At 44.4% G+C, this 20,746-nt stretch overlaps 2 protein-coding genes across 3 annotated transcripts; one reads left to right on the forward strand and one right to left on the reverse strand.

Annotated features, from left to right (window-relative positions):
• Window positions 1–15,930: 15,930 nt before the first annotated feature.
• On the reverse strand, window positions 15,931–19,352 carry LOC136522339 (uncharacterized). Of its 2 annotated transcripts, none has more exons than XM_066516168.1 (2): window positions 17,762–19,352; window positions 15,931–16,061 (listed from the first exon to the last, which is right to left on the reverse strand). In XM_066516168.1, exon 1 carries the CDS (start codon window positions 19,269–19,271, stop codon window positions 17,799–17,801), a length of 1,473 nt encoding a protein of 490 aa, XP_066372265.1. In that variant the 5' UTR covers window positions 19,272–19,352; the 3' UTR covers window positions 15,931–16,061; window positions 17,762–17,798. The 2 variants fall into 2 exon arrangements, with proteins under 2 accessions (XP_066372265.1, XP_066372266.1); XM_066516169.1 differs by lacking the exon at window positions 15,931–16,061 and having other exon boundaries at window positions 17,768–17,966; window positions 18,083–19,352.
• Window positions 16,032–17,195, forward strand: LOC136522340 (1-aminocyclopropane-1-carboxylate oxidase 1-like). The gene is made up of 3 exons (XM_066516170.1): window positions 16,032–16,133; window positions 16,219–16,433; window positions 16,550–17,195. The coding sequence occupies exons 1-3, from the start codon at window positions 16,032–16,034 to the stop codon at window positions 17,112–17,114; spliced, it is 882 nt and encodes a 293-aa protein (XP_066372267.1). The 3' UTR covers window positions 17,115–17,195.
• Window positions 19,353–20,746: the final 1,394 nt, after the last annotated feature.

Consider the following 20,746-nt stretch of genomic DNA (forward strand, 5'->3'; position numbering starts at 1 on the left):
TGGTTGCCCCTAGCTCTGCCCTGGAGGGGTTGTCTGTCGTCGCGGTGCTAGTCGGTGAAGCGACTTGGGCGGCGATCGGATCTTGTGGCGACTGATCGGCGAATCGAGGTTGTGGTGTAAGAAGATCTCTGATCCTGGTAGATCTCATTGAGCTGGCAATGCGCCGCTTTAAGCATTGCGACGACCTTGGCGACCTCCGATGTCTACGGGAGTCGGGCGAGCTCATTAGCGACCACGACCAGGTTGGCGTTAGGGTCTTGTAGACGTCGTGGCCGTCAACACAGAGAAACTCAACGTCGAGGTTGCGCTGGAGTGGCCTTCCTTGCGAGTCGAGCTGCTGCTCGGCCATCACAAGGGTCATCTCATTTGCTTGGCATTATGCGTGGTTGATGCTCCGGTTCTCACGAGCGGCGCGTTCCTCCTTGGTTTTGCCGTTTCGAGGGGGCTGTCGACGCTGACGTTGAAGATTGCGCTACCACGGAACGTAGGGGGAAGAAGTAGCTCGGTGGTCGTTTCGGCGATGTTCTCTGTAGAGCCCTAGGACTCGGAGTCCGGATTCTTCTCTAGGATGGTCTGGAGGGACGCTTTGGAGCATCGGCCAATGTGGAGCATGTTGACGGCCGGCGGAGGCTAGTCGGTAGAAGGATGGACATCTCCAACCTGGTTAGTGAATCTACCCCTTAGGGCATCTTGGTAAGCGGCGGCGGCGTTGGTGAACCCGAAGGGTAGGGCCATAGCCCCTGGAGTTTTTCGAGCAGCCTCCGATAGATCTAGATCGAAGGGTGGTCGGCGCTGAACCAGAGTGTCCAGAGCCAATTCAGCGATGGAGAGGCAATCGACGAGCTTCAGGCCAACTTGATCGATAGATGCGATCAAATCGTTATTATTGATCTGCCTCCTCTGGTAGCGAGGAAGCGGGCGGCGAGTCGTCAATGAAGGCGACCTCGGAGGCGGTTCCGAGATCGGATCTGCAGTCACAGGCGTAGGGGTGATCGGCGCATAATCGATCTGCATCGGCTCGAGGCACTCTCCGACTCCGTCAGCGTTGATGATCCACGAGATCGATCCGACCGTGAAGATCTGGCTGGGCTATGGGAGGGACGAAGAGTGAAAGTGCATCTAGCCCTTTAGTAGGTTTTGGATGATTGAATGACAACGTGATTAAAGGACTAACCCATTTGCTAAGTGTGGACAGGAAATAGGTTATCTCACAGGTACTTAATGAAAGCCAAAATGATGTGTTGTTGTATAAACAATCTAGTTCAAGCACAAGACAACAATGCAAATGGAATTCATGTGAAGGCTTATTTATTGTGGGATTTTCATGTACTATGTGAAAGCAAGCTCGTGATTATTGGGTAATGAGACATGAGGGATTGCATATGGAATGGTCTCATATTTGAAGCTTGCTAAATTAAAATGAAAAAGATAACAATACATATGAATGGATGATTCAACACAAGATGTGACTTGATGGCTTGAGATGGTGAAGATAGCAAGGAAATGCTTTGAGGTACTAAGCAAAGGTGAAGGGCAAGCGATGGCTTGGCGGCCGAAGAACCTAGCTAGGGTGAAGAAGAAAGTACTTGCATTTAGTTGAGGTACTAATCAAGCTAAGATGGTCATATTGATGTAAAGGATCAAATCTATAATGAAGTATTTGATGGAAGTGACTTGATACATTTGGGATTATTCAAATTTGATGAATGGAATCAAGTCACATGCTCTAGATGGCTATGCTCTAGTGAAAAGATCAACATCAACTTGTTAGCACCCTTACTTGATGAAGATTGGAAGGGACGGCATCAATTCAAAAGAAATCAACTCAAGTGGTATAAATTCATTTTTCCTTTGATCTTGAGTTTAATAGGTATGCCGTACTATTAAGAGGGATGCATCATGTAGATAGATAATGTTTCATAAGTGCTCAAGCCAACCCATGTGAGTTTTGAGTATTTGAGCGACAAAAGAGCTAACTGATTTCTTGCTGGTCTGGCAATACCGGACGTGTCCGGTATTCATACCAGACGTGTCCGGTATTTGACCAGCAGCTGTAAAATTGTTGTTCTCGAGTTGGTTCGTCGAGAGTTCCGACGTAGGTCGGGAGTTCCGACGGTCGGGAGTCTCGGCATGGGTCGGGAGTTCTGACGTCTCGCACTTCAACTGACTTGGAGGGTTCACTGTCCTGGTCATACCAGACGTGTCCGGTATGGATGACCAGAGGCCAACGGCTAGTTTACAAAAGCCTTGAGGGTCGGGAGTTCTGACGTGAGTCGGGAGTTTCGACGGTCGGGAGTTACGACGGTCGGGAGTTCCGACATGCGTCGGGAGTTACGACACCTCACTAACTTTAACTCAGTTACATGTTTTTCAAATTTGCTGAGGGTCGGGAGTTCCGACGTAAGTCGGGAGTTCCGACGATCGGAAGTCCCGGCATTCATCGGGAGTTCCGACGCCTCACAACATCACTGTAACTTAGTTACCATTGGCGTAGTGTGAGTCATACCGGACGTGTCCGGTATTGCAACGGCTATAAAATGGCTAGTTTTTCAAGGGGGCTATAAATACCCCCAAGCCTCCACCTTTGGAGGCTGCTGATTCTGCTGAGATAGACACACAATTTTGAGCCTTGCTAACTCTCCTAAACCCTCTCTCAGTGAGTGTGTGATCCAAATTGCAAAATCAATTTGTGGGTTAAGAGAGAATTTGAAAAAGAGAGCAAGCCACCACTTGAGCACCTGTGCATATTGTCAATCTCGTGATTCGCATTTGTTACTCTTGGACTCTTTGGTCCTAGACGGCTAGGCGTCGCCGGAGAGCAACCGAGAGATTGTGGTTGCTTCAGAAAGTTTGTAACGGTCGATTCCGTCACCTCAGAATCATCTAGTGGAAGGAGGAAAAGGAGTTGGAAAAGACTCCGGCTAGAGTGACCTTCGTGGTACCCTCTAGGGCTGACCTTTGCTGGGTCGCCCGCAGCCCCCTCAACGGAGAGTAGGACTCGAACGAGTCCAAACTTCGGTAAAACAAATATCGTGTCTTAAGTTGCATTTCATTCGATATTTGTGTTGCTCTAGCTCATGTGCAGGTTCTCTGTGTTTACTGATATCTCTAGTAGGTACCTGCAGTTTGGTTTGAAGATAGAAATCGAAAGGAGCAAGTTCGGGGCTGTTCTGCAGAAACCGTGCATACCGGACATGTCCGGTATTCATACCGGACACGTCCGGTATTAGAGCTCTGTGCTGAAAATATTTACTTTCAGTTCTAACTTTGTGTTGCAGGGTTATAGCTTCTAGATACATTATTTATACCTTGTATACTCTATAGCCAACTTGTGAGGGGTGATATTACTCTTATTTGGAGTTTCCAATTTGGAAACTCCCTTTACTAATTATTTCCGCATTTAAAGGTGTTAATTTTCAGAAACGCCTATTCACCCGCCTCTAGGCGGCATCCTAGGTCCTTTCAAAGAGCATGCGGAAAAAGCCATCTTGTTCGACAAGGAAACAACACGCAATCCCCTACCTGATGTGCCATCTTGTTCGACAAGGAAACAACACGCAGTCCTCTTGTTGAGCATATTGTGGATGCAAGCACACCTCTTTCTATAGTTGATTGGAGCAACTACAAAAATTTGTCAAAAGAGGAAGAGATATGCGTGCAACTCAATGCTCAAGCTATTAATATTATTTTGAGTACATTGAGTGTAGAGGTTCAAGATGAGGCAATCTTCAATGGACAACCACCTCCGGAGAGTGCTCATCTTATTTGGACTAGACCTTTTGATTTATATGGAAAATTCAAATGTGATGATGCACTTGAGATTGAGTCAATGGAAAGTATGTCCATTGTGTCATCATACAGCGAAGAAGCCTCACAAGACCTCAAGAGCGCCGAGCCGGAGCAAGAAGTGCAAGCAGCGCATGACCTGCTGTCTGCCTGCACATACCGGACGTGTCTGGTATGCCTACCAAACGTGTCCGATATGGTTGAGGCAGCAGACCAGCAAGCAGCTGTTTGCAATGATGCTCAAGCCCGGTGGTGACCAAGTGATGAGTCAACCTCAGTATCTCATGATACTCATCACTTGTGTCTCATGGCCAAGAAAAGCAAGAAGAAGGTTAACAAGAAAGATCAAGAAAAGAAGAAAGCACAAGTAGATGATCAAGATGCGAGTGATGTTGAAGTTGAAGACAACTACAACCTTGATAATCTCAACCGCAAAGACAAGTTCATCATCATGAAGATAGTTGAAAAGAATGATGAGCTTGAAGAAGAGATAGAGAAGCAAGAGCAATCGCTTCAAAATCAAGAAAAGTTTCTCATCTCCAAATTGCAAGAGCTAAAGGCAATAAATGACAGGCATGAAAAATTGTCAATTGAGCATGCTTTAGTTACTAACTCCTCTTCTAGTGTTTCACAACTAGAAAAGGAAAACTTCGAGCTCAAGGCAAGGCTAGATGAACTCTCAAGCAAATATAATGTGCTACAAGCAAACTATGTTCATCTCAAGTGCTCTCATGAAGAACTAGTAGAATCAAGCATCATGCTTGAGGTGGCTCATGAGGTTGTGATTACATCGGTAAATTTTTCTCAACCTCTCACACATCCGCTCACTAGTACACCATCTCAAATAAATATTTCTTGTACTAATGAATGTGCTCCTCAAGCAAGCCAATCTTCGATTGAGCTAAATCTTATAGAAAACATAGAGCTCAAAGAAGAAGTGCAAAGATTAAAGAAAGATGTGATTCGGTTGAAGGGTAAGGAGAAAGCACAACCTTCTCAAGATAACCATGATAACATGGTGAAGAAGCTTGAGAAGGGTTCAAACCTTGCTTCCTCCAAAGCTCAACAAAAGAATCACATCTCAAGCAAGGCCAACACAATCAAGAGCAAGAAACATGGAAAAAGGATATGCTATGGTTGTGGATTGTATGGACATGAGTGGGCTATGTGTCCACACAAGAGTTGGGCCGACAAGGTTGAAGCCACCAATAAAAAGGCTTCTACCAAGGAGGCCAAGCAAATGAAGAGTCATGGACAAAGTGCTTGTCTCATGAGCAAGAAATTGGGGCATCCTACCAAGAAATGTCCAATGTACAAAGAGGCAAGAAAGGAAGCCCAAGTTGCAACTAGAAGATGCTATGGGTGCAATGAGATGGGCCACAAGGTTGATATATGTCCATACAAGCAAAGCAAGCATAGAGCACACAAAGGCCGCATATGCTATGCTTGTAGAAGAAAGGGGCATCTAAGCTATAAATGCCCAAATAGTAAAACTCCTAAGCCAAACACATTTGTTTATAATGATATGCTTAGGAAGACCACAAATGGAGTTAGCACTAGTAAGGTGATGTGTTCACCACAAACTAGTGTTAAAGCCATTTGGGTACCTAAGCACTTGTTGACTAACTCAAAAGGACCCAACAAGAGTTGGGTACCAAAGTGTGCTTAGGTTAATGATGTAGGTACTTGGTGGTGAGATGAAAGCCTTCGGGGTGGTTGAGCAAGCAATTTGACAATATTCTCTCAATCTATCAACCAATTCTTATCATAATCCCTTATATGGTTGACCCGAAGATAATTCAATAAACATATCATATATTTCATCCTCACCATTAGTAACAAGTACCTAAACCTTTTAGGATAGCCACCTTGTTCATTTCATGTTCTATAGTTCACAAATAGGTACACTTGTGAAATTATAAAAGTGGCTAATTAGATTCAATTAAAAAGAATTCTACTTTGCCATATGATGCTTTTGATCGCTCTCTAGTAGAGTAATTTATTTGTTGAGATGCTAGTATACAACAAATGATAAAGTTGAATCACAGGCAACAAATTAATTGGTTCTGTCCTGCACATATCGGACGTGTCCGGTATTACTATCGGACGTGTCCGGTATTGTTGCAACCAGAACACAATTTGAATTACAACTGAGTCTTTGATCCGTATATTTTCATATATCCTTAACTTACTCAGAAGCTTGTGATTCATCAATTCCTAAGTGGTTTGTGAGTATGTCTCATCAAAATCTAAGTATGGCAAATTATTTGATTATGGTCAAAATGGAAAATTGGCTCCAAATGTCTTAATAGAATAAAAGTGCTTGTAGAAAGTCATTCAAATTAGTTGAAGCACTTATTTAGGGGGAGCTAAATTTCTATTTTGCACCATTGTGAACTAACAAATTTATCTAGCATTCTCTATAGTTCTTTGGATGAAAATGTATCTAGCATGATTATTTGGCAATTGAGGTCAACATAAAGATCATCATGCTATTTATCCTCTTAGTGGTATTCTTGTGGGCTCAAGGAAAAGGTATGTGTTTACATACATACATTGTAAGTGCATCTAAGGCCCTTTGTATGTTAGAATGTGCATTTGTGTGACATAGGAGAGATGTCTTTCAAAACCACTAACTAGCATGAGTAGGAAGTGTGAATTTGAAAAATTATTTGAATCTTGGTCTTTGTGACCTAGCCTTGTCATGTGATGATTATAGCTCTACTTGATTGTTTGATTGACTAATCACACATGACATGGCTTTCTTAAGTCCACAATCTACTATCTCTCTCTCTCTCTCAAGTAAGCGAAATCTTGTATATGCCAAATATTTGGAAAAGAGAAAATCATTTTGCGGCATTGGATAAGGAAAGTGATGATACTCAGCTTGGATCAAGATTATATACCTTTGGACTAAGAAATAACAGAAAAGGGGATTGGAAGAGAGAAAACACATTTTGGAATAAATTGGGCCATCCCGTGTATACCGGACGTGTCCGGTATGATACCGGACGTGTCCGGTATGAGCGGGACTATAAAAACATAGCATACCCCTTCGGCCCAAATAGACTTGTCTCCTCCAAACCAACCAGCCGACGCCCTTCTTCCCACCTAGGGCAACCAAGGATTTCACCAAGGAAAAGGAGAGAAGGAGATCGCATTGGAGAAGGCTTGCATCAAGATTGAAGGCCCGAGGATTTGGATTTCTCATCGCCTTCTCATCTCTTCTCTCAAGGTACCCTAATCACGGACCTCGTCCGATCTACATGGTCAATACATGATTTTGAAATTCCTTCGGTCAAAATGCTGCATTGGTGATGTAGAAGCAATGCCCAAAGTTTGGTATTAATCCATGTTGGTTTGAATCAAGGAACCCTGGTTAGGGTTGCTAGTCGCCCATACTGGACGTGTCCGGTATGATACCGGACATGCCCGGTATGGCCCAGCAGAGCAGGCTCTCTGCTTTCTTTGATTCAATCCTATCCTAGAATTGTATATTAGGCATAGTTTCTTCAGTATCTATGTTTTACAAACCTTGTGACAATGGTGTGTCGAGGTGATTGTAAAACCTTGGATAAAAGAATCTATGTCTAATTACAATTCAAAAATAAGCTATGGGCATGTATCTAAAATTCTATGAAAATCTTTGGATACAGGACAGCAACCATGAGTGGACGACAGGAGCCGAGGTCCAAGCATAGGCATGATCCAGCACTTGAGAAGTACAAGAAGGCGAGATAGGATATGCATCCTAGATTCAAGCCAACCAGCAGGAGGTCTACCAGGGCTGCCTCTAGTGCAGCAGCTCAGTATGCAGAGGGGTCCAGGAGCTCTTCTTCTGACACAGACACTGATGAGTTTAGAGTGGAGTCTAGAGAAGAAAGAAAGAGGAAGAGCACTAACAGAGGATCAGATGGTGACAGCTCAGATGAGGAGCAGGAGATTGAGGAGGAGGAGTCAGTTCCTCCAGCTTAGCACCAGCCTAGTCAGGGGATGCATTATGGTCTTCTTGAGACACATCTGCCCAATGTGCCCTCCTATGTTCCTAGGGTTGACTACAGGGGAAAGGGTATGACCAGGAGAGCTAGAGATGAGCGAAGGGTTGATCTAAGAGGGTTACCTAAGGTTCAGTACGATCACCGCTTCCAAACAACCTTTCACCTGGATTTCTACTCTAGTGTGATTCTCACCAGGAACCCAGTGATTGCCAGGTCTCAGTGGATTGACTAACAATATATTAGAGAGTTGCAGAAGGCCTCAGTTGATCATGCCATTGCCGTCTGCCAGAGCACAGGAGTTTATGAGATCATGGAGTTCCAGCATGACTGGAACACAGAGGTAGTAGCTCAGTTCTATGCTACTCTGTTTGTTGAGGAGGATGAGAGGCGGATGCACTAGATGCTTGAGGGCCAGTGGTACAGTGTTGACTATGATGTTTTTGCCACCCACCTTGGCTTCTCAGAGGATGATCTCTAGAGGGACAGGATCCACACCGAGCAGGTGTTACTTCCTGAGCAGCTCGCATATATGTATCCTCCTGGTGGTGAGAGAGGAGCAGTGGGGAAGGTTCTAGGTCTTCACCCTACCTACAGATACCTGGATAGGATGTTCAGGAAGACTATTGACTGCAAGGGTGGAGACAAGGGCAACATTGCTGATTACTCTAGGAACCTACTCCACAGGATGGCACCTGATGATTGGCCCTTCAGCGTGTTTGATTTTATTTGGTCCGAGATCAGGAGTGTTGGAGAGAGGCCCCTCAATGGCTGTGGTCTTGCTCCTTATATCATGCATATGATTGAGCAGGTAATAGGGCACACATTCGAGTATGATAAGATTCACAAGGCCCTGAAGATTATTGCAGATCTACCTGAGACAGGGTTACCTCCAGTAGGACCAAGAGGAGGAGCAGCAGCACTAGAGGCAGATGCACCTGGGAGTGGTGCACCAGCAGGAGCTTCACCTTCACCACGTGCTCCTTCACGTTCTACTTCACGCCATGGTAGTCCTTCCTCACCTATCCGTAGGCTTTTTAGCTCCATATTTGGGATGTGCCGAGACATCCAGACCAGGCAGCAGAAGGAGAGGGAGGCTAGGAGGAAGGATACTCGAACCTTGAAGCAAATTGCTTCTAGGCTTGAGCTTGATCCTCCTAGGTCTCCACTGTCAGATGAGGTAGCTAGTGAGCAGGAGACTGAGGAGCAGCAGCAGGCCAGATATGACCGAGAGTATGCTGAGTTCCTTCTGAGGCAGCAGCAGCAGGCACCTGAGCACCCTAACACTCTACCACTTCAGGCTCGTGTGCCTACTCACTCTCAACCATGTCCCAGCACTGCAGACGACTATGCTACAGATTGGTGGAGTGACCTGACAGGTGGTGGTGGCTACTATGGCTCTGGTGGCTACGACCCATCTGGTGCCGATGGTTCTCGTTCAGCTGGTGTTGCCCGCTCTAATGACGAAGATGCTGGGAGAGACGATGATGATGATGAGTGATGCCAGAGATTAGTGATAGCTTGTAGCCCCTTTGTCCTTAGTATGTCATTGTTGGACCTTTGTGGTGATAGATGACAAAGGGGGAGAGAGACTGATTAAAGCTTCAGGATAGTTTCATTTGCTTATCTTTGTACCTAAAGATATGTACTGCATGCTGTAGTTTCTTGTTTTTGAACTTCATTGATGTATCTTGGATTTGAGATAGACATGTATCATGTGAGAGATGAGACTTATGCTTTATCTATGTATCTCTTGAGACATGATCTTTATCTATATATCAGTGGTTTCTAGACTTGAGAAAATTTGTAATGAGTGCTATGTGTGAATTACATGTGTCATATTTATTTTCATAAGGACTATGCATGCTAGAATGAAAATATTTGATGTGATGCCTTTATATTTATTCTTGTGTGATATATCCTGTCATATGCATCGTGATTTCTCTTTGTCACACACACATGCACCCCAAGGATGCAATGATTTAGGGGGAGTCTCCTATATGTTTTAGTATGTGCAATTGACGGTTGAGGTCATTTTGTGAATTTTAATCATAAGCACATATTAAGGGGGAGCCTCTCATAAATCATTGAACCCAAAAGTTTAAATGTTTATATCATTTTATAAGCTTTAATCAAGTTGTCATCAATCACCAAAAAGGGAGAGATTGAAAGTGCATCTAGCCCTTTAGTAGGTTTTGGATGATTGAATGACAACGTGATTAAAGGACTAACCCGTTTGCTAAGTGTGGACAGGAAATAGGTTATCTCACAGGTACTTAATGAAAGCCAAAATGATGTGTTGTTGTATAAACAATCTAGTTCAAGCACAAGACAACAATGCAAATGGAATTCATGTGAAGGCTTATTTATTGTGGGATTTTCATGTACTATGTGAAAGCAAGCTCGTGATTATTGGGTAATGAGACATGAGGGATTGCATATGGAATGGTCTCATATTTGAAGCTTGCTAAATTAAAATGAAAAAGATAACAATACATATGAATGGATGATTCAACACAAGATGTGATTTGATGGCTTGAGATGGTGAAGATAGCAAGGAAATGCTTCGAGGTACTAAGCAAAGGTGAAGGGCAATCGACGGCTTAGCGGCTGAAGAACCTAGCTAGGGTGAAGAAGAAAGTACTTGCATTTAGTTGAGATACTAATCAAGCTAAGATGGTCATATTGATGTAAAGGATCAAATCTATAATGAAGTATTTGATGGAAGTGACTTGATACATTTGGGATTATTCAAATTTGATGAATGGAATCAAGTCACATGCTTGAAAGGTCCTAATATGGCTAGAGGGGGGGTGAATAGCCTATTTAAAAATCTACAAATCAACTAGAGCAATTTGATTAGTATGACAAATAGCGTAATGCAAACTTGCTCTAGCTCTACAAGGGTTGCAAGCCACCTATCCAACAATTCTAGTTGCAATGAATACTTAGGCACACAAACTAGCTATGTAATTACTCACTAAGAGCTCTCAACCTTGCTACTCTAAAGAGCTCAACTAGATGAATGTAAATAATAAAGCAAGCTCTCAATTCTAATTACACTAAAGAGCTTGTATCAACTAGTTTACAAGAATGTAAATGAGTGAGTAGAGTGATTATACCGACGTGTAGGGGATGAACCAATCATAAGATGAATATATAGCCAATCACCGGGAGAATGACAAAGAAGAGAGACAATCGATTTTCTCCCGAGGTTCACGTGCTTGCCAACACGCTACGTCCCTGTTGTGTCGACCAACACTTGGTGGTTCGGCGGCTAAGAGGTGTTTCACAAACCTCGTCCACACGATTGGACACCGCAAGAACCGACCCACAAGTGAGTTAACTCAATGACACGAGCAATTTACTAGAGTTACCTTTCGGCGCTCCGCCGGGGAAGGTACAACTCCCCTCACAATCACCGAAGGCGGCCACGAACAATCACCAACTCGTGCCGATCCTTCACCGCTGTTCCAACCGTCTAGGTGGTGGCAACCACCAAGAGAAACAAGCGAAATCCGCAGCGCAACACGAATACCAAGTGCCTCTAGATGCAATCACTCAAGCAATGCACTTGGATTCTCTCCCAATCTCACAATGATGATGGATCAATGATGGAGATGAGTGGGAGGGCTTTGGCTAAGCTCACAAGGATGTTATGTCAATGAAAATGTGCAAGCATTGTCCCTTGAGCCGGCCATGGGGCTATAAATAGAGCCCCCATCAAATAGAGCCGTTATACCCCTTCACTGGGCAAAACGCGCTCTGACCGGACGCTCCGGTCATACTGACCGGACGCTGGCCCTCAGTGTCCGGTCACCCGATGGACGCCACGCGTCACCAGCTTCAAACACAGTTCGTCAGATTCCAACGGCTACGAGACTGACCGGACGCTCCGGTCAAAACTGACCGGACGCTGAAACCCCAGCGTCCGGTCGTTTCCAGTAAGCTCCCCGAGGCATATTTTTCTGACCGGACGCGTCCGGTCCACCTTGACCGGACGCAGCCAGCGTCCGGTGCTCAACCCTTAGCCACTGTGCAGACCGGTCAGTTTGACCGGACGCAGAAACCAGCGTCCGGTGCATCTCAGGTCTAGCGTCCGGTGCAATACCGAAACTAGCGACCTCTCTGCCAGCTCGACCGGATGCAGCCTTTCAGCGTTCGGTCGCTAAGTGACCCAGCGTCCGGTCAGTAGACCGACGCCAGCATCATTTTGACCAACTCCATTTCAACTCTAACTTCTTCACCCTTGCTCAAATGTGTCAATCCACCAAGAATTTTGCATCCGGCGCAATAGAAAATAGACATTTCATTTTCCCGAAAGCGCCGAATCCCGCCTCGCAAGCTCGGCGGGAGGGAGAGAGGGACCCAAACCCATCTCAACCCTGCAAACACCTTGTGCACATATGTTAGCATATTTTCACAAATATTATCAAGGGTGTTAGCACTCCACTAGATCCTAAATGCATATGCAATGAGTTAGAGCATCTAGTGGCACTTTGATAACCGCATTCCGATACGAGTTTCACTCCTCTTAATAGTACGGCTATCTATCCTAAATGTGATCACACTCACTAAGTGTCTTGATCACTAAAACAAAATGGCTCCTACATTTTATACCTTTGCCTTGAGCCTTTTGTTTTTCTCTTTCTTCTTTTCCAAGTTTAAGCATTTGACCATCACCATGCCATCACCATTGTCATGATCTTCACCATTGCTTCATCACTTGGAGTAGTGCTACCTATCTCATAATCATCTTGATAAACTAGGTTAGCACTTAGGGTTTCATCAATTAACCAAAACCAAACTAGAGCTTTCAATGCTCTAGATGGCTATGCTCTAGTGAAAAGATCAACATCAACTTGTTAGCACCCTTACTTGATGAAGATTGGAAGGGACGGCATCAATTCAAAAGAAATCAACTCAAGTGGTATAAATTCATTTTTCCTTTGATCTTGAGTTTAATAGGTATGTCGTACTATTAAGAGGGATGCATCATGTTGATAGATAATGTTTCATAAGTGCTCAAGCCAACCCATGTGAGTTTTGAGTATTTGAGCGACAAAAGAGCTAACTGATTTCTTGCTGGTCTGGCAATACCGGACGTGTCCGGTATTTGACCAGCAGCTATAAAATTGTTGTTCTCAGGTTGGTTCGTCGGGAGTTTCGACGGTCGGGAGTCCCGGCATGGGTCGGGAGTTCTGACGTCTCGCACTTCAACTGACTTGGAGGGTTCACTGTCCTGGTCATACCGGACGTGTCCGGTATGGATGACCAGAGGCCAATGGCTAGTTTACAAAAGCCGTGAGGGTCGGGAGTTCCGACATGAGTCAGGAGTTCCGACGGTCGGGAGTTCCAACATGCGTCGGGAGTTACGACACCTCACTAACTTTAACTCAATTACATGTTTTTCAAATTTGCTGAGGGTCGGGAGTTCCGACGTAAGTCGGGAGTTCCGACGGTCGGAAGTCCCGGCATTCATTGGGAGTTCCGACGCCTCACAACATCACTGTAACTTAGTTACCATTGGCGCAGTGTGAGTCACATACCGGACGTGTCCGGTATTGCAACGGCTAGTTTTTCAAGGGGGCTATAAATACCCCCAAGCCTCCACCTTTGGAGGCTGCTGATTCTGCTGAGATAGACACACGTTTTTGAGCCTTGCCAACTCTCCTAAACCCTCTCTCAGTGAGTGTGTGATCTAAATTGCAAAATCAATTTGTGGGTTAAGAGAGAATTTGAAAAAGAGAGCAAGCCACCACTTGAGCACTTGTGCATATTGTCAATCTCGTGATTCGCATTTGTTACTCTTGGACTCTTCGGTCCTAGACGGCTAGGCGTCGCCGGAGAGCAACCGAGAGATTGTGGTTGCTTCGGAAAGTTTGTAACGGTCGATTCCGCCGCCTCGGAATCATCTAGTGGAAGGAGGAAAAGGAGTTGGAAAAGACTCCGGCTAGAGTGACCTTCGTGGTACCCTCTAGGGCTGACCTTTGCTGGGTCGCCCGCAGCCCCCTCAATGGAGAGTAGGACTCGAACGAGTCTGAACTTCGGTAAAACAAATATCGTGTCTCAAGTTGCATTTCATTCGATATTTGTGTTGCTCTAGCTCTTGTGCAGGTTCTCTGTGTTTACTGATATCTCTAGTAGGTACCTGCAGTTTGGTTTGAAGATAGAAATCGAAAGGAGCAAGTTCGGGGCTATTCTGCAGAAACCGTGCATACCGGACACGTCCGGTATTCATACCGGACACGTCCGGTATTAGAGCTCTGTGCTGAAAATATTTACTTTCAGTTCTAACTTTGTGTTGCAGGATTATAGCTTCTAGATACATTATTTATACCTTGTATACTCTGTGGTCAACTTGTGAGGGGTGGTATTACTTTTATTTGGAGTTTCCAATTTGGAAACTCCCTTTACTAATTATTTCCGCATTTAAAGGTGTTAATTTTCAGAAACGCCTATTCACCCCCCTCTAGGCGGCATCCTAGGTCCTTTCAAAGAGCATGCGGAAAAAGCCATCTTGTTCGACAAGGAAACAACACGCAATCCCCTACCTGATGCGCCAACTGTTGACAAAAGATGTTCGGCAGTCCACCGAGGGGTATCCCGCGATGGTAGATTTGTCGATGGAGGTGCGCGTGATCAGGAACCGGATGGTGACATAAGGTGCGGAGACAGCGATTTAAACAGATTTGGGTCGTTTGATCGACGTAATACCCTACGTCCTGTGTCTTTGGTGTATTGTATTGATCTGGATGACCATGTAAATCTATCGATTAAGGGACCCCTGCCTCTCCTTATATACTCTGAAGGGGTAGGGTTACAAGGAAAGTATCATATTTGGTGCTATACAATATCTTGCAGTGCACGTCGATCAGTGCCGTGCACGCCTTGATCTTGTGGGCTGGGCCACCTCTGATGGTGCGGCCCATGTCTTGTCTTGTGGATACCGGAGGCCATACCCCCACAGGAGGGCAGACCCGATTGTATAACACTAACACTCTCCCTTAGTATGTTATGCTCGTGGCACGTTCGTTGTAACTTTTATTATTTCTCGATCTTAATACAAAGATACGTAAACCTTTTGCGTATTCGAGAAAAAAATTTAGATAAATATCATATGATAGGTACTCTTTTTAAGTTTTATTTTTTTGAGAAATAGGCACTCTTTTTAAGTGTCTTTATTTATTATAAAAAAGGAAGAAAGCAGACCGTGGGCTAACTTACACGATTACACTTTAGGATCACACACAATTACGCCCTAACCGGCACCTGGGCCTGGAGCAAAAGCCCCCGTGCGTCCTCGCTGCACGCGGCTGGGCCGTTCCTCCGCAATGTACTTCCACTTGCTCCGCGTAGGCTGCCGACCGCCGTCCGTGACCGCCCGAGTGCCAGACGCGCACCGCTCCCTCCGTCTCCGGGGGCGCAGGTGCCTGCCGAGATTTCTCTCCGGCGTGTATCCATGTCATGCCGCTCAGCCGCTCAGGCAGCAGCACACGGCAGAGATATTAGCCCCGTCCAAATTCCAAAAGCATACCAAATTATGTGAATCAAGAAGGAAGATTAAAAACGGTTGCGATAAGATGAATGCATCGAACAGCAAATTCATCCAACAGGTGCTGCTTAAAAAAAGGACAGACATGATCCAGCAAATCTCTGAGAAAATCTAGGGTTGCATCGACAAACGATATGCAACGAATAGTTTCGAATTCAATTTAACTATTTTGTGATTGACTCTGCTCACAGGTCCGCATCCACTGAATCACAAAGTCAAGCTAACTGCCATGATTAGTCTGACTTGAAAGAGATCTCAAACCTGAGATTTCACTCCTCCCAATATCAGCGATCGTTACAATACCATGACTGGGGCAGCAAGAGTAGTCATCTCAATAGATAACATGCATTACCACTCATTTTTATATGGAAGTAAAACAGAATAAACAAATAACAATCATGCTGTGATCATAGGTCAACCATGTTGATGAGTTACCAAGGATGCCACATAGGTTATCTTAGCTAAATCATGGGAATAGTGCAATGTATGTGGACATGATTCTACATAAACCTCATAAGAAAACAAGGTTTCCTTCATTCTCAAACGACATCATGTTAGCAATCTCAAAAGGGATATTCCCAACATTCCTATCTAGGCCACTATAAATACCTGGCCTGCTGTAGATGTAGCGTACCAACTTGAGAAGAGCAGATAGCACATCTGATTAGTCTGCAACACACCCAGTGTTTCAGGAAATGGAGATTCCAGTGATAAAGATGGATCAGCTGCATGGCAAGAAGAGGTCAGAGACACTTTCACTCCTCCATAATGCCTGTGCGCAATGGGGTTTCTTTTGGGTAAGTAACAAAATATGAATCATTGTCTAGATGAGGAGAATTTCATTCTATTTTCTAACATATTGCATGCTAAACTGCATGGCAGCTTGAGAATCATGGAGTCAATGAGGACCTCATGAATAAAATGAAGGATCTGGTGAACAAACACTATGAACAGGACAAGGAGAAGAACTTCTACAGTTCAGAGAAAGCAAAAATCCTAGATTATGAGAAAGCTTCATCAAATGTTGACTGGGAGTGCAGTTTCATGTACCGTCATCAGCCAAAATCAAACAGTCATGATATTCCTGAGCTGCTTCGGTGAGTGCGAAGTTTAAATAGAACAAAAACATTTTACCAAGTCTAACAGTCATCTGTTGTGAACTATAAATCACAAAATTGTAAATCAAACTAACATGATCCAATGAACTGTGCAGTGCAACAGTGTTTGAATATGCAGAAGAAGTAATCAAATTGGCTCAACAGCTTGCAGCAGTTATGAGTGAAAATCTTGGGCTGGACAAGGATTATATCGAGAAGGCATTTTCTAAACCTTCTGTAGGCATCAAGGTGGCAAAGTATCCCAGGTGCAGTCATCCAGAGCTTGTGATGGGCCTCAGGGAACACACTGATGCTGGGGGGATCATACTTCTATTTCAAGATGAGTTAGTCCCAGGTTTGGAGTTTCTAAAAGATGGTAAGTGGATCGCAATACCTCCAACAGAAGGCAATAGAATTTTTGTAAACCTTGGAGATCAGATTGAAGTGATGACCAATGGAATCTACAAGAGCATATGCCATCGGGTCCTTCCAAATAAGAATGGGAGCCGCCTGTCTATTGCAACATTCTATAACCCTGGTGCCGATGCCATAATCTACCCAGCTCCAAAGCTTACATATCCTAGCCAATATCGTTTCCAAGACTACCTTAATTTCTATTCTACTACCAAGTTTAGTGATAAGGTATCAAGGTTCCAGACTACAAAGGCAATATTGAAGTGAATCACATCAAAAGCCTGGAGAAAACAAGTATCTTGTTCAGCAATACTGCATCAGCGTGTAGATGCGTTTGTATGTATTGCTCCTAATGAACAGCAACGTGTTAATTTATGTATTTTACTTTCAGTGTTTATCTGTTTGAAGACTACTTGTACTTAATGTAATATATTACAGGCATGTGGGTTTCTTCAGACAGTAAAATGTCATGTTAGTTATGAAGATGCCAATAAAGGGCATACCCAGTGCAGAGAGCTCCAGCTCTGTGCAAGGTCTGGGGAAGGGTGTTAGTGGCAAGCCTTACCCTTGCCTGTGCAATGCGAGGAGACCGCGACTCGAACCCGGGACCTTCCAGTCACAGGCAGTAAGACTCTACCGCTTGCACCAGGCCCGCCCTTTAGTTATGAAGATGCCAATCTATTATTTAATTAAGAATCTTATAAACACTAAGAATTAACATATACAATAATAAGTTAGTTGCTTTGTATATGAACCAACCTTCAGTTTGTATGGTTTAAAAACTAAGAAGCTGTATGTTTTGAAGTTAGCAGATGTTAAAGCACCACGCATGCATAGTAGTACTTCTATAAAATTAAACAGACCTTCCAAGAGAATTAAACATTCAGTTAATCTAAGTAGAAATGTAGACTCACAAGTTGTTCGAGCTTTAAATGCCTTAGCAGTATAAATTCAACTTGCAGGGCGCAGTTTTGCCAATACAGCTTTAGTCAGGAAAGTGTTGGTTCTCTCAGCAGCTCTCTCGAGTAAAACCCTCTGATGCTTACATTCATGCCAACACTTTGACACGAAGCACTTCAGAAAGTTGCCAAATTTCAATGACCTCGGGAACTTTGATGCCTGGTCATCAATCACATAAATTAGCTCACCAACGGTGCTCGGTGTCAAGCAAATATCTTGACTGAGAATGTTGTAAAATAGTGTGAACAGAGATTCTGTCCAGACCAAATTAGTACCAATACTCTCCTGATGCTGAGGTATACAAACTGGTTTCCTCTCTTGTTCCTCTCCTGAAAGCAGCCTATGGCAGAAAGCAGTGACGTGCAGTGGATGCATGCATTCCTTGACAATACGTGTTAGCACATCACACTGGGGAACATTTAGCCCGCCCTTTCTAAGAACCAGTGGAAACAGTACAGCTTCCAGTGCTGCAGCTGGATGGCGCTTGCAGAGACCCAATGCAGTGGAAAGGAGAACCGATGAAGCTGGTCTTTGAAGCTCGAGTAACTGTGGTAGGAAAACAGAACACAGAACAAGTGCTGGTCCTTTTCCATCCACTCCATCTCCCTCAAGCACTAAGTTGGAAAGCAAGACCCTCAGAGTGTCATCATCGGCTTCCCACGGCCGTACTAAGCTAAGCACTTCAGCAGCATTCCTGGACTGAACGCAAAGGTCCTGCAAATCCTTCACCACCCGCTGAGCCGACAAGACAGATTCCACTGTCACAATCTCCTTCCGCATAGCCAGGACCCTCTGCACGATTGAGTTCTCAAGCGGAGGAGCCTGAGGAGGAAGAACACGTCCAGGCGCCTCCTGCATCTCCACGTCCTCGTCTTGCACCAACACCAAGGTCTCCAACCCAATCCCGTCCAAACCATCCCCACCACCACGACCAGCACGGGTCCTGCTCCCGCTCCCCATCAAGCTCCGGCAATCAACGGGGAGCCACGGCAGGACAGGATGCGCCCGCGCGGCCGCTTCTTTAAGCCACGTTGGCGGATCGTGAAACCCATCGATAAACTCATCGGAGTCAACACCAGGGACGCCCACCTCTTCAGGCAATCCGTCGATCAGGTGGCGGGCGCCGCGGCGGACCCATAGTCCATATCGGCCAGGCTGGGCGGAGAGGACGCGGGCGGCGAGGGTGCGGAGGAGGTGCGGGTCGAGGAGGTCAGCGGAAGAGGCGAGGAAGGACAGCGCCTGGGACTGGAGGAAGGGCGGTAGGGTCTGGAAGAGGATGGCGGCCGTGAGGTCGGAGGCGGAGGCGGGGAGCGTGGGCGCTGGCAGGAGGAGGAGGCGCAGGAGCGCGGCGGCCGGGGGAGGCGCGCTGGGGCAGTCTCCAGAAGAGGGGGAAGAGGAGAAGGCGGCGGCGTTGGCGGCGGGGGAGACGAGGAGGTGGCGGAACAGCGGCAGCCACTGCTCCATTGGGGGATCGCGGGAAGGTTCCCGCGTTTTTGTTCTGAATTCTGACGATGAGGTTGAAAGGGGAGTGAAAAACTGAGCTTCCTCTCCACACCAAAACAGCATCAACTCCGGGAAACGAGAATAGACCTATAATCTATGAGCCGGTCTCCACAGAAGTTTCATAAGAGCTTTATAAATACTCCCTCCATTTTCTAAATTATAAGATATTTTAAATTTCTTAAGTACAGTCTTTATTAAAATATCTTATAATTTAAAATAGGAGAGTGTAACTTACTCTCTTCATTTCAAATTATAAGTTATTTTAGTTTTTTTAATATATAGCTTTTGCTATGCACCTAGATATACACTATGTCTAGATACATAGTAAAAATGTATGTACTTAGAAAAAACAAAACGATTTACAATTTAAATTGTATGGAATAGTAAATATGCCGATATGTTACAATATTAATGAAGGAAAAAATAATCAAAGTTTAGTAGAAGTAAAATAAGTATCATGGAAGATGAAATTAGTCTATTATTTGTAACACTTAAAAACTTGAAAACTAATATATAAAACCTCTAATAAAACTGACCTTAGCAACCCGCCATCAAAGTAGTCAATAGCGCCACCATGACATACCGGATAAATGGGGGTTATGTTGCTCTCACTTGCGCCAAGCAATGGCGAGGTATAGAGCAGGGATCACATTTGTAGTATTATGTTAAGGAAATATTTATATACCTAAAAATTACGAATTATTTAAGGCCTAATCCACCAAAATAACCTAAATAGGTAGGATTTAGCGCACTACTTCTTCTGTCCTAAAATACAAGATACTACTCCCCAAAAGTCCCAATCATAAACTTCATCCGTTCTAAATTTAAGTCGTTTTTGCTTTTCTGGGTACACAACTTTTGCTATGCACCTAAATATATATTGGTGTCTACCACCAGACTCAAAATATGGTAAGAGCAAGGTCAACCATAGAGCTAGGTGCTTGGCTATAACTCAAGTTATAAAAGCTAAACTATACAATAGTTATCTTCAGTTTGTCTATAATTTTTTTATTATGATTATGTGGCATCATTTCTTCTATTCTCTTTCCTATTCCTCCTCACATATTTTTTTGACCGAATTCCTCCTCACATATAATTCTATCTGGGTTCTGGGCCCACTACTACATAGCCTCTCATGTCCAATTTGTTGCTTGCACGAGAACAAAGCTCTCTTCTCTCCCTTTCTTCTCTCTTTTACATCAAATAAAAACAAGCTGATTCTCTTAATTATAAAGATTTTTGCAACAATTGGCTTATAGCCAAACTAATCTCTTTTACATCAGCAAAAATATCCCCTTTTATGTCAATTGTTGTACTTGCTCTAAGCACAAAATCTCTATAATTAAGAAAGGGTTACATGCGTCATTTGCAGTACCCCTTAATTTGTCCTAGAATTCCCGATATACCTTATATTTCAGGACCAAGAGAGTAGTAAA

This window comes from Miscanthus floridulus, chromosome 18 (genome assembly GCF_019320115.1).
Source record: "Miscanthus floridulus cultivar M001 chromosome 18, ASM1932011v1, whole genome shotgun sequence".
Lineage (NCBI taxonomy): Eukaryota > Viridiplantae > Streptophyta > Magnoliopsida > Poales > Poaceae > Miscanthus > Miscanthus floridulus.

Bases quoted from the DNA above. Each gene is read 5' to 3' on its own strand.
- LOC136522340 (XM_066516170.1), top strand. From the start codon at position 16,032: ATGGAGATTCCAGTGATAAAGATGGATCAGCTGCATGGCAAGAAGAGG. The intron at 16,134-16,218 runs GTAAGTAACAAA...ACTGCATGGCAG, and splicing joins CGCAATGGGGTTTCTTTTGG to CTTGAGAATCATGGAGTCAA. The intron at 16,434-16,549 runs GTGAGTGCGAAG...TGAACTGTGCAG, and splicing joins GATATTCCTGAGCTGCTTCG to TGCAACAGTGTTTGAATATG.
- LOC136522339 (XM_066516168.1), bottom strand. From the start codon at position 19,271: ATGGAGCAGTGGCTGCCGCTGTTCCGCCACCTCCTCGTCTCCCCCGCC.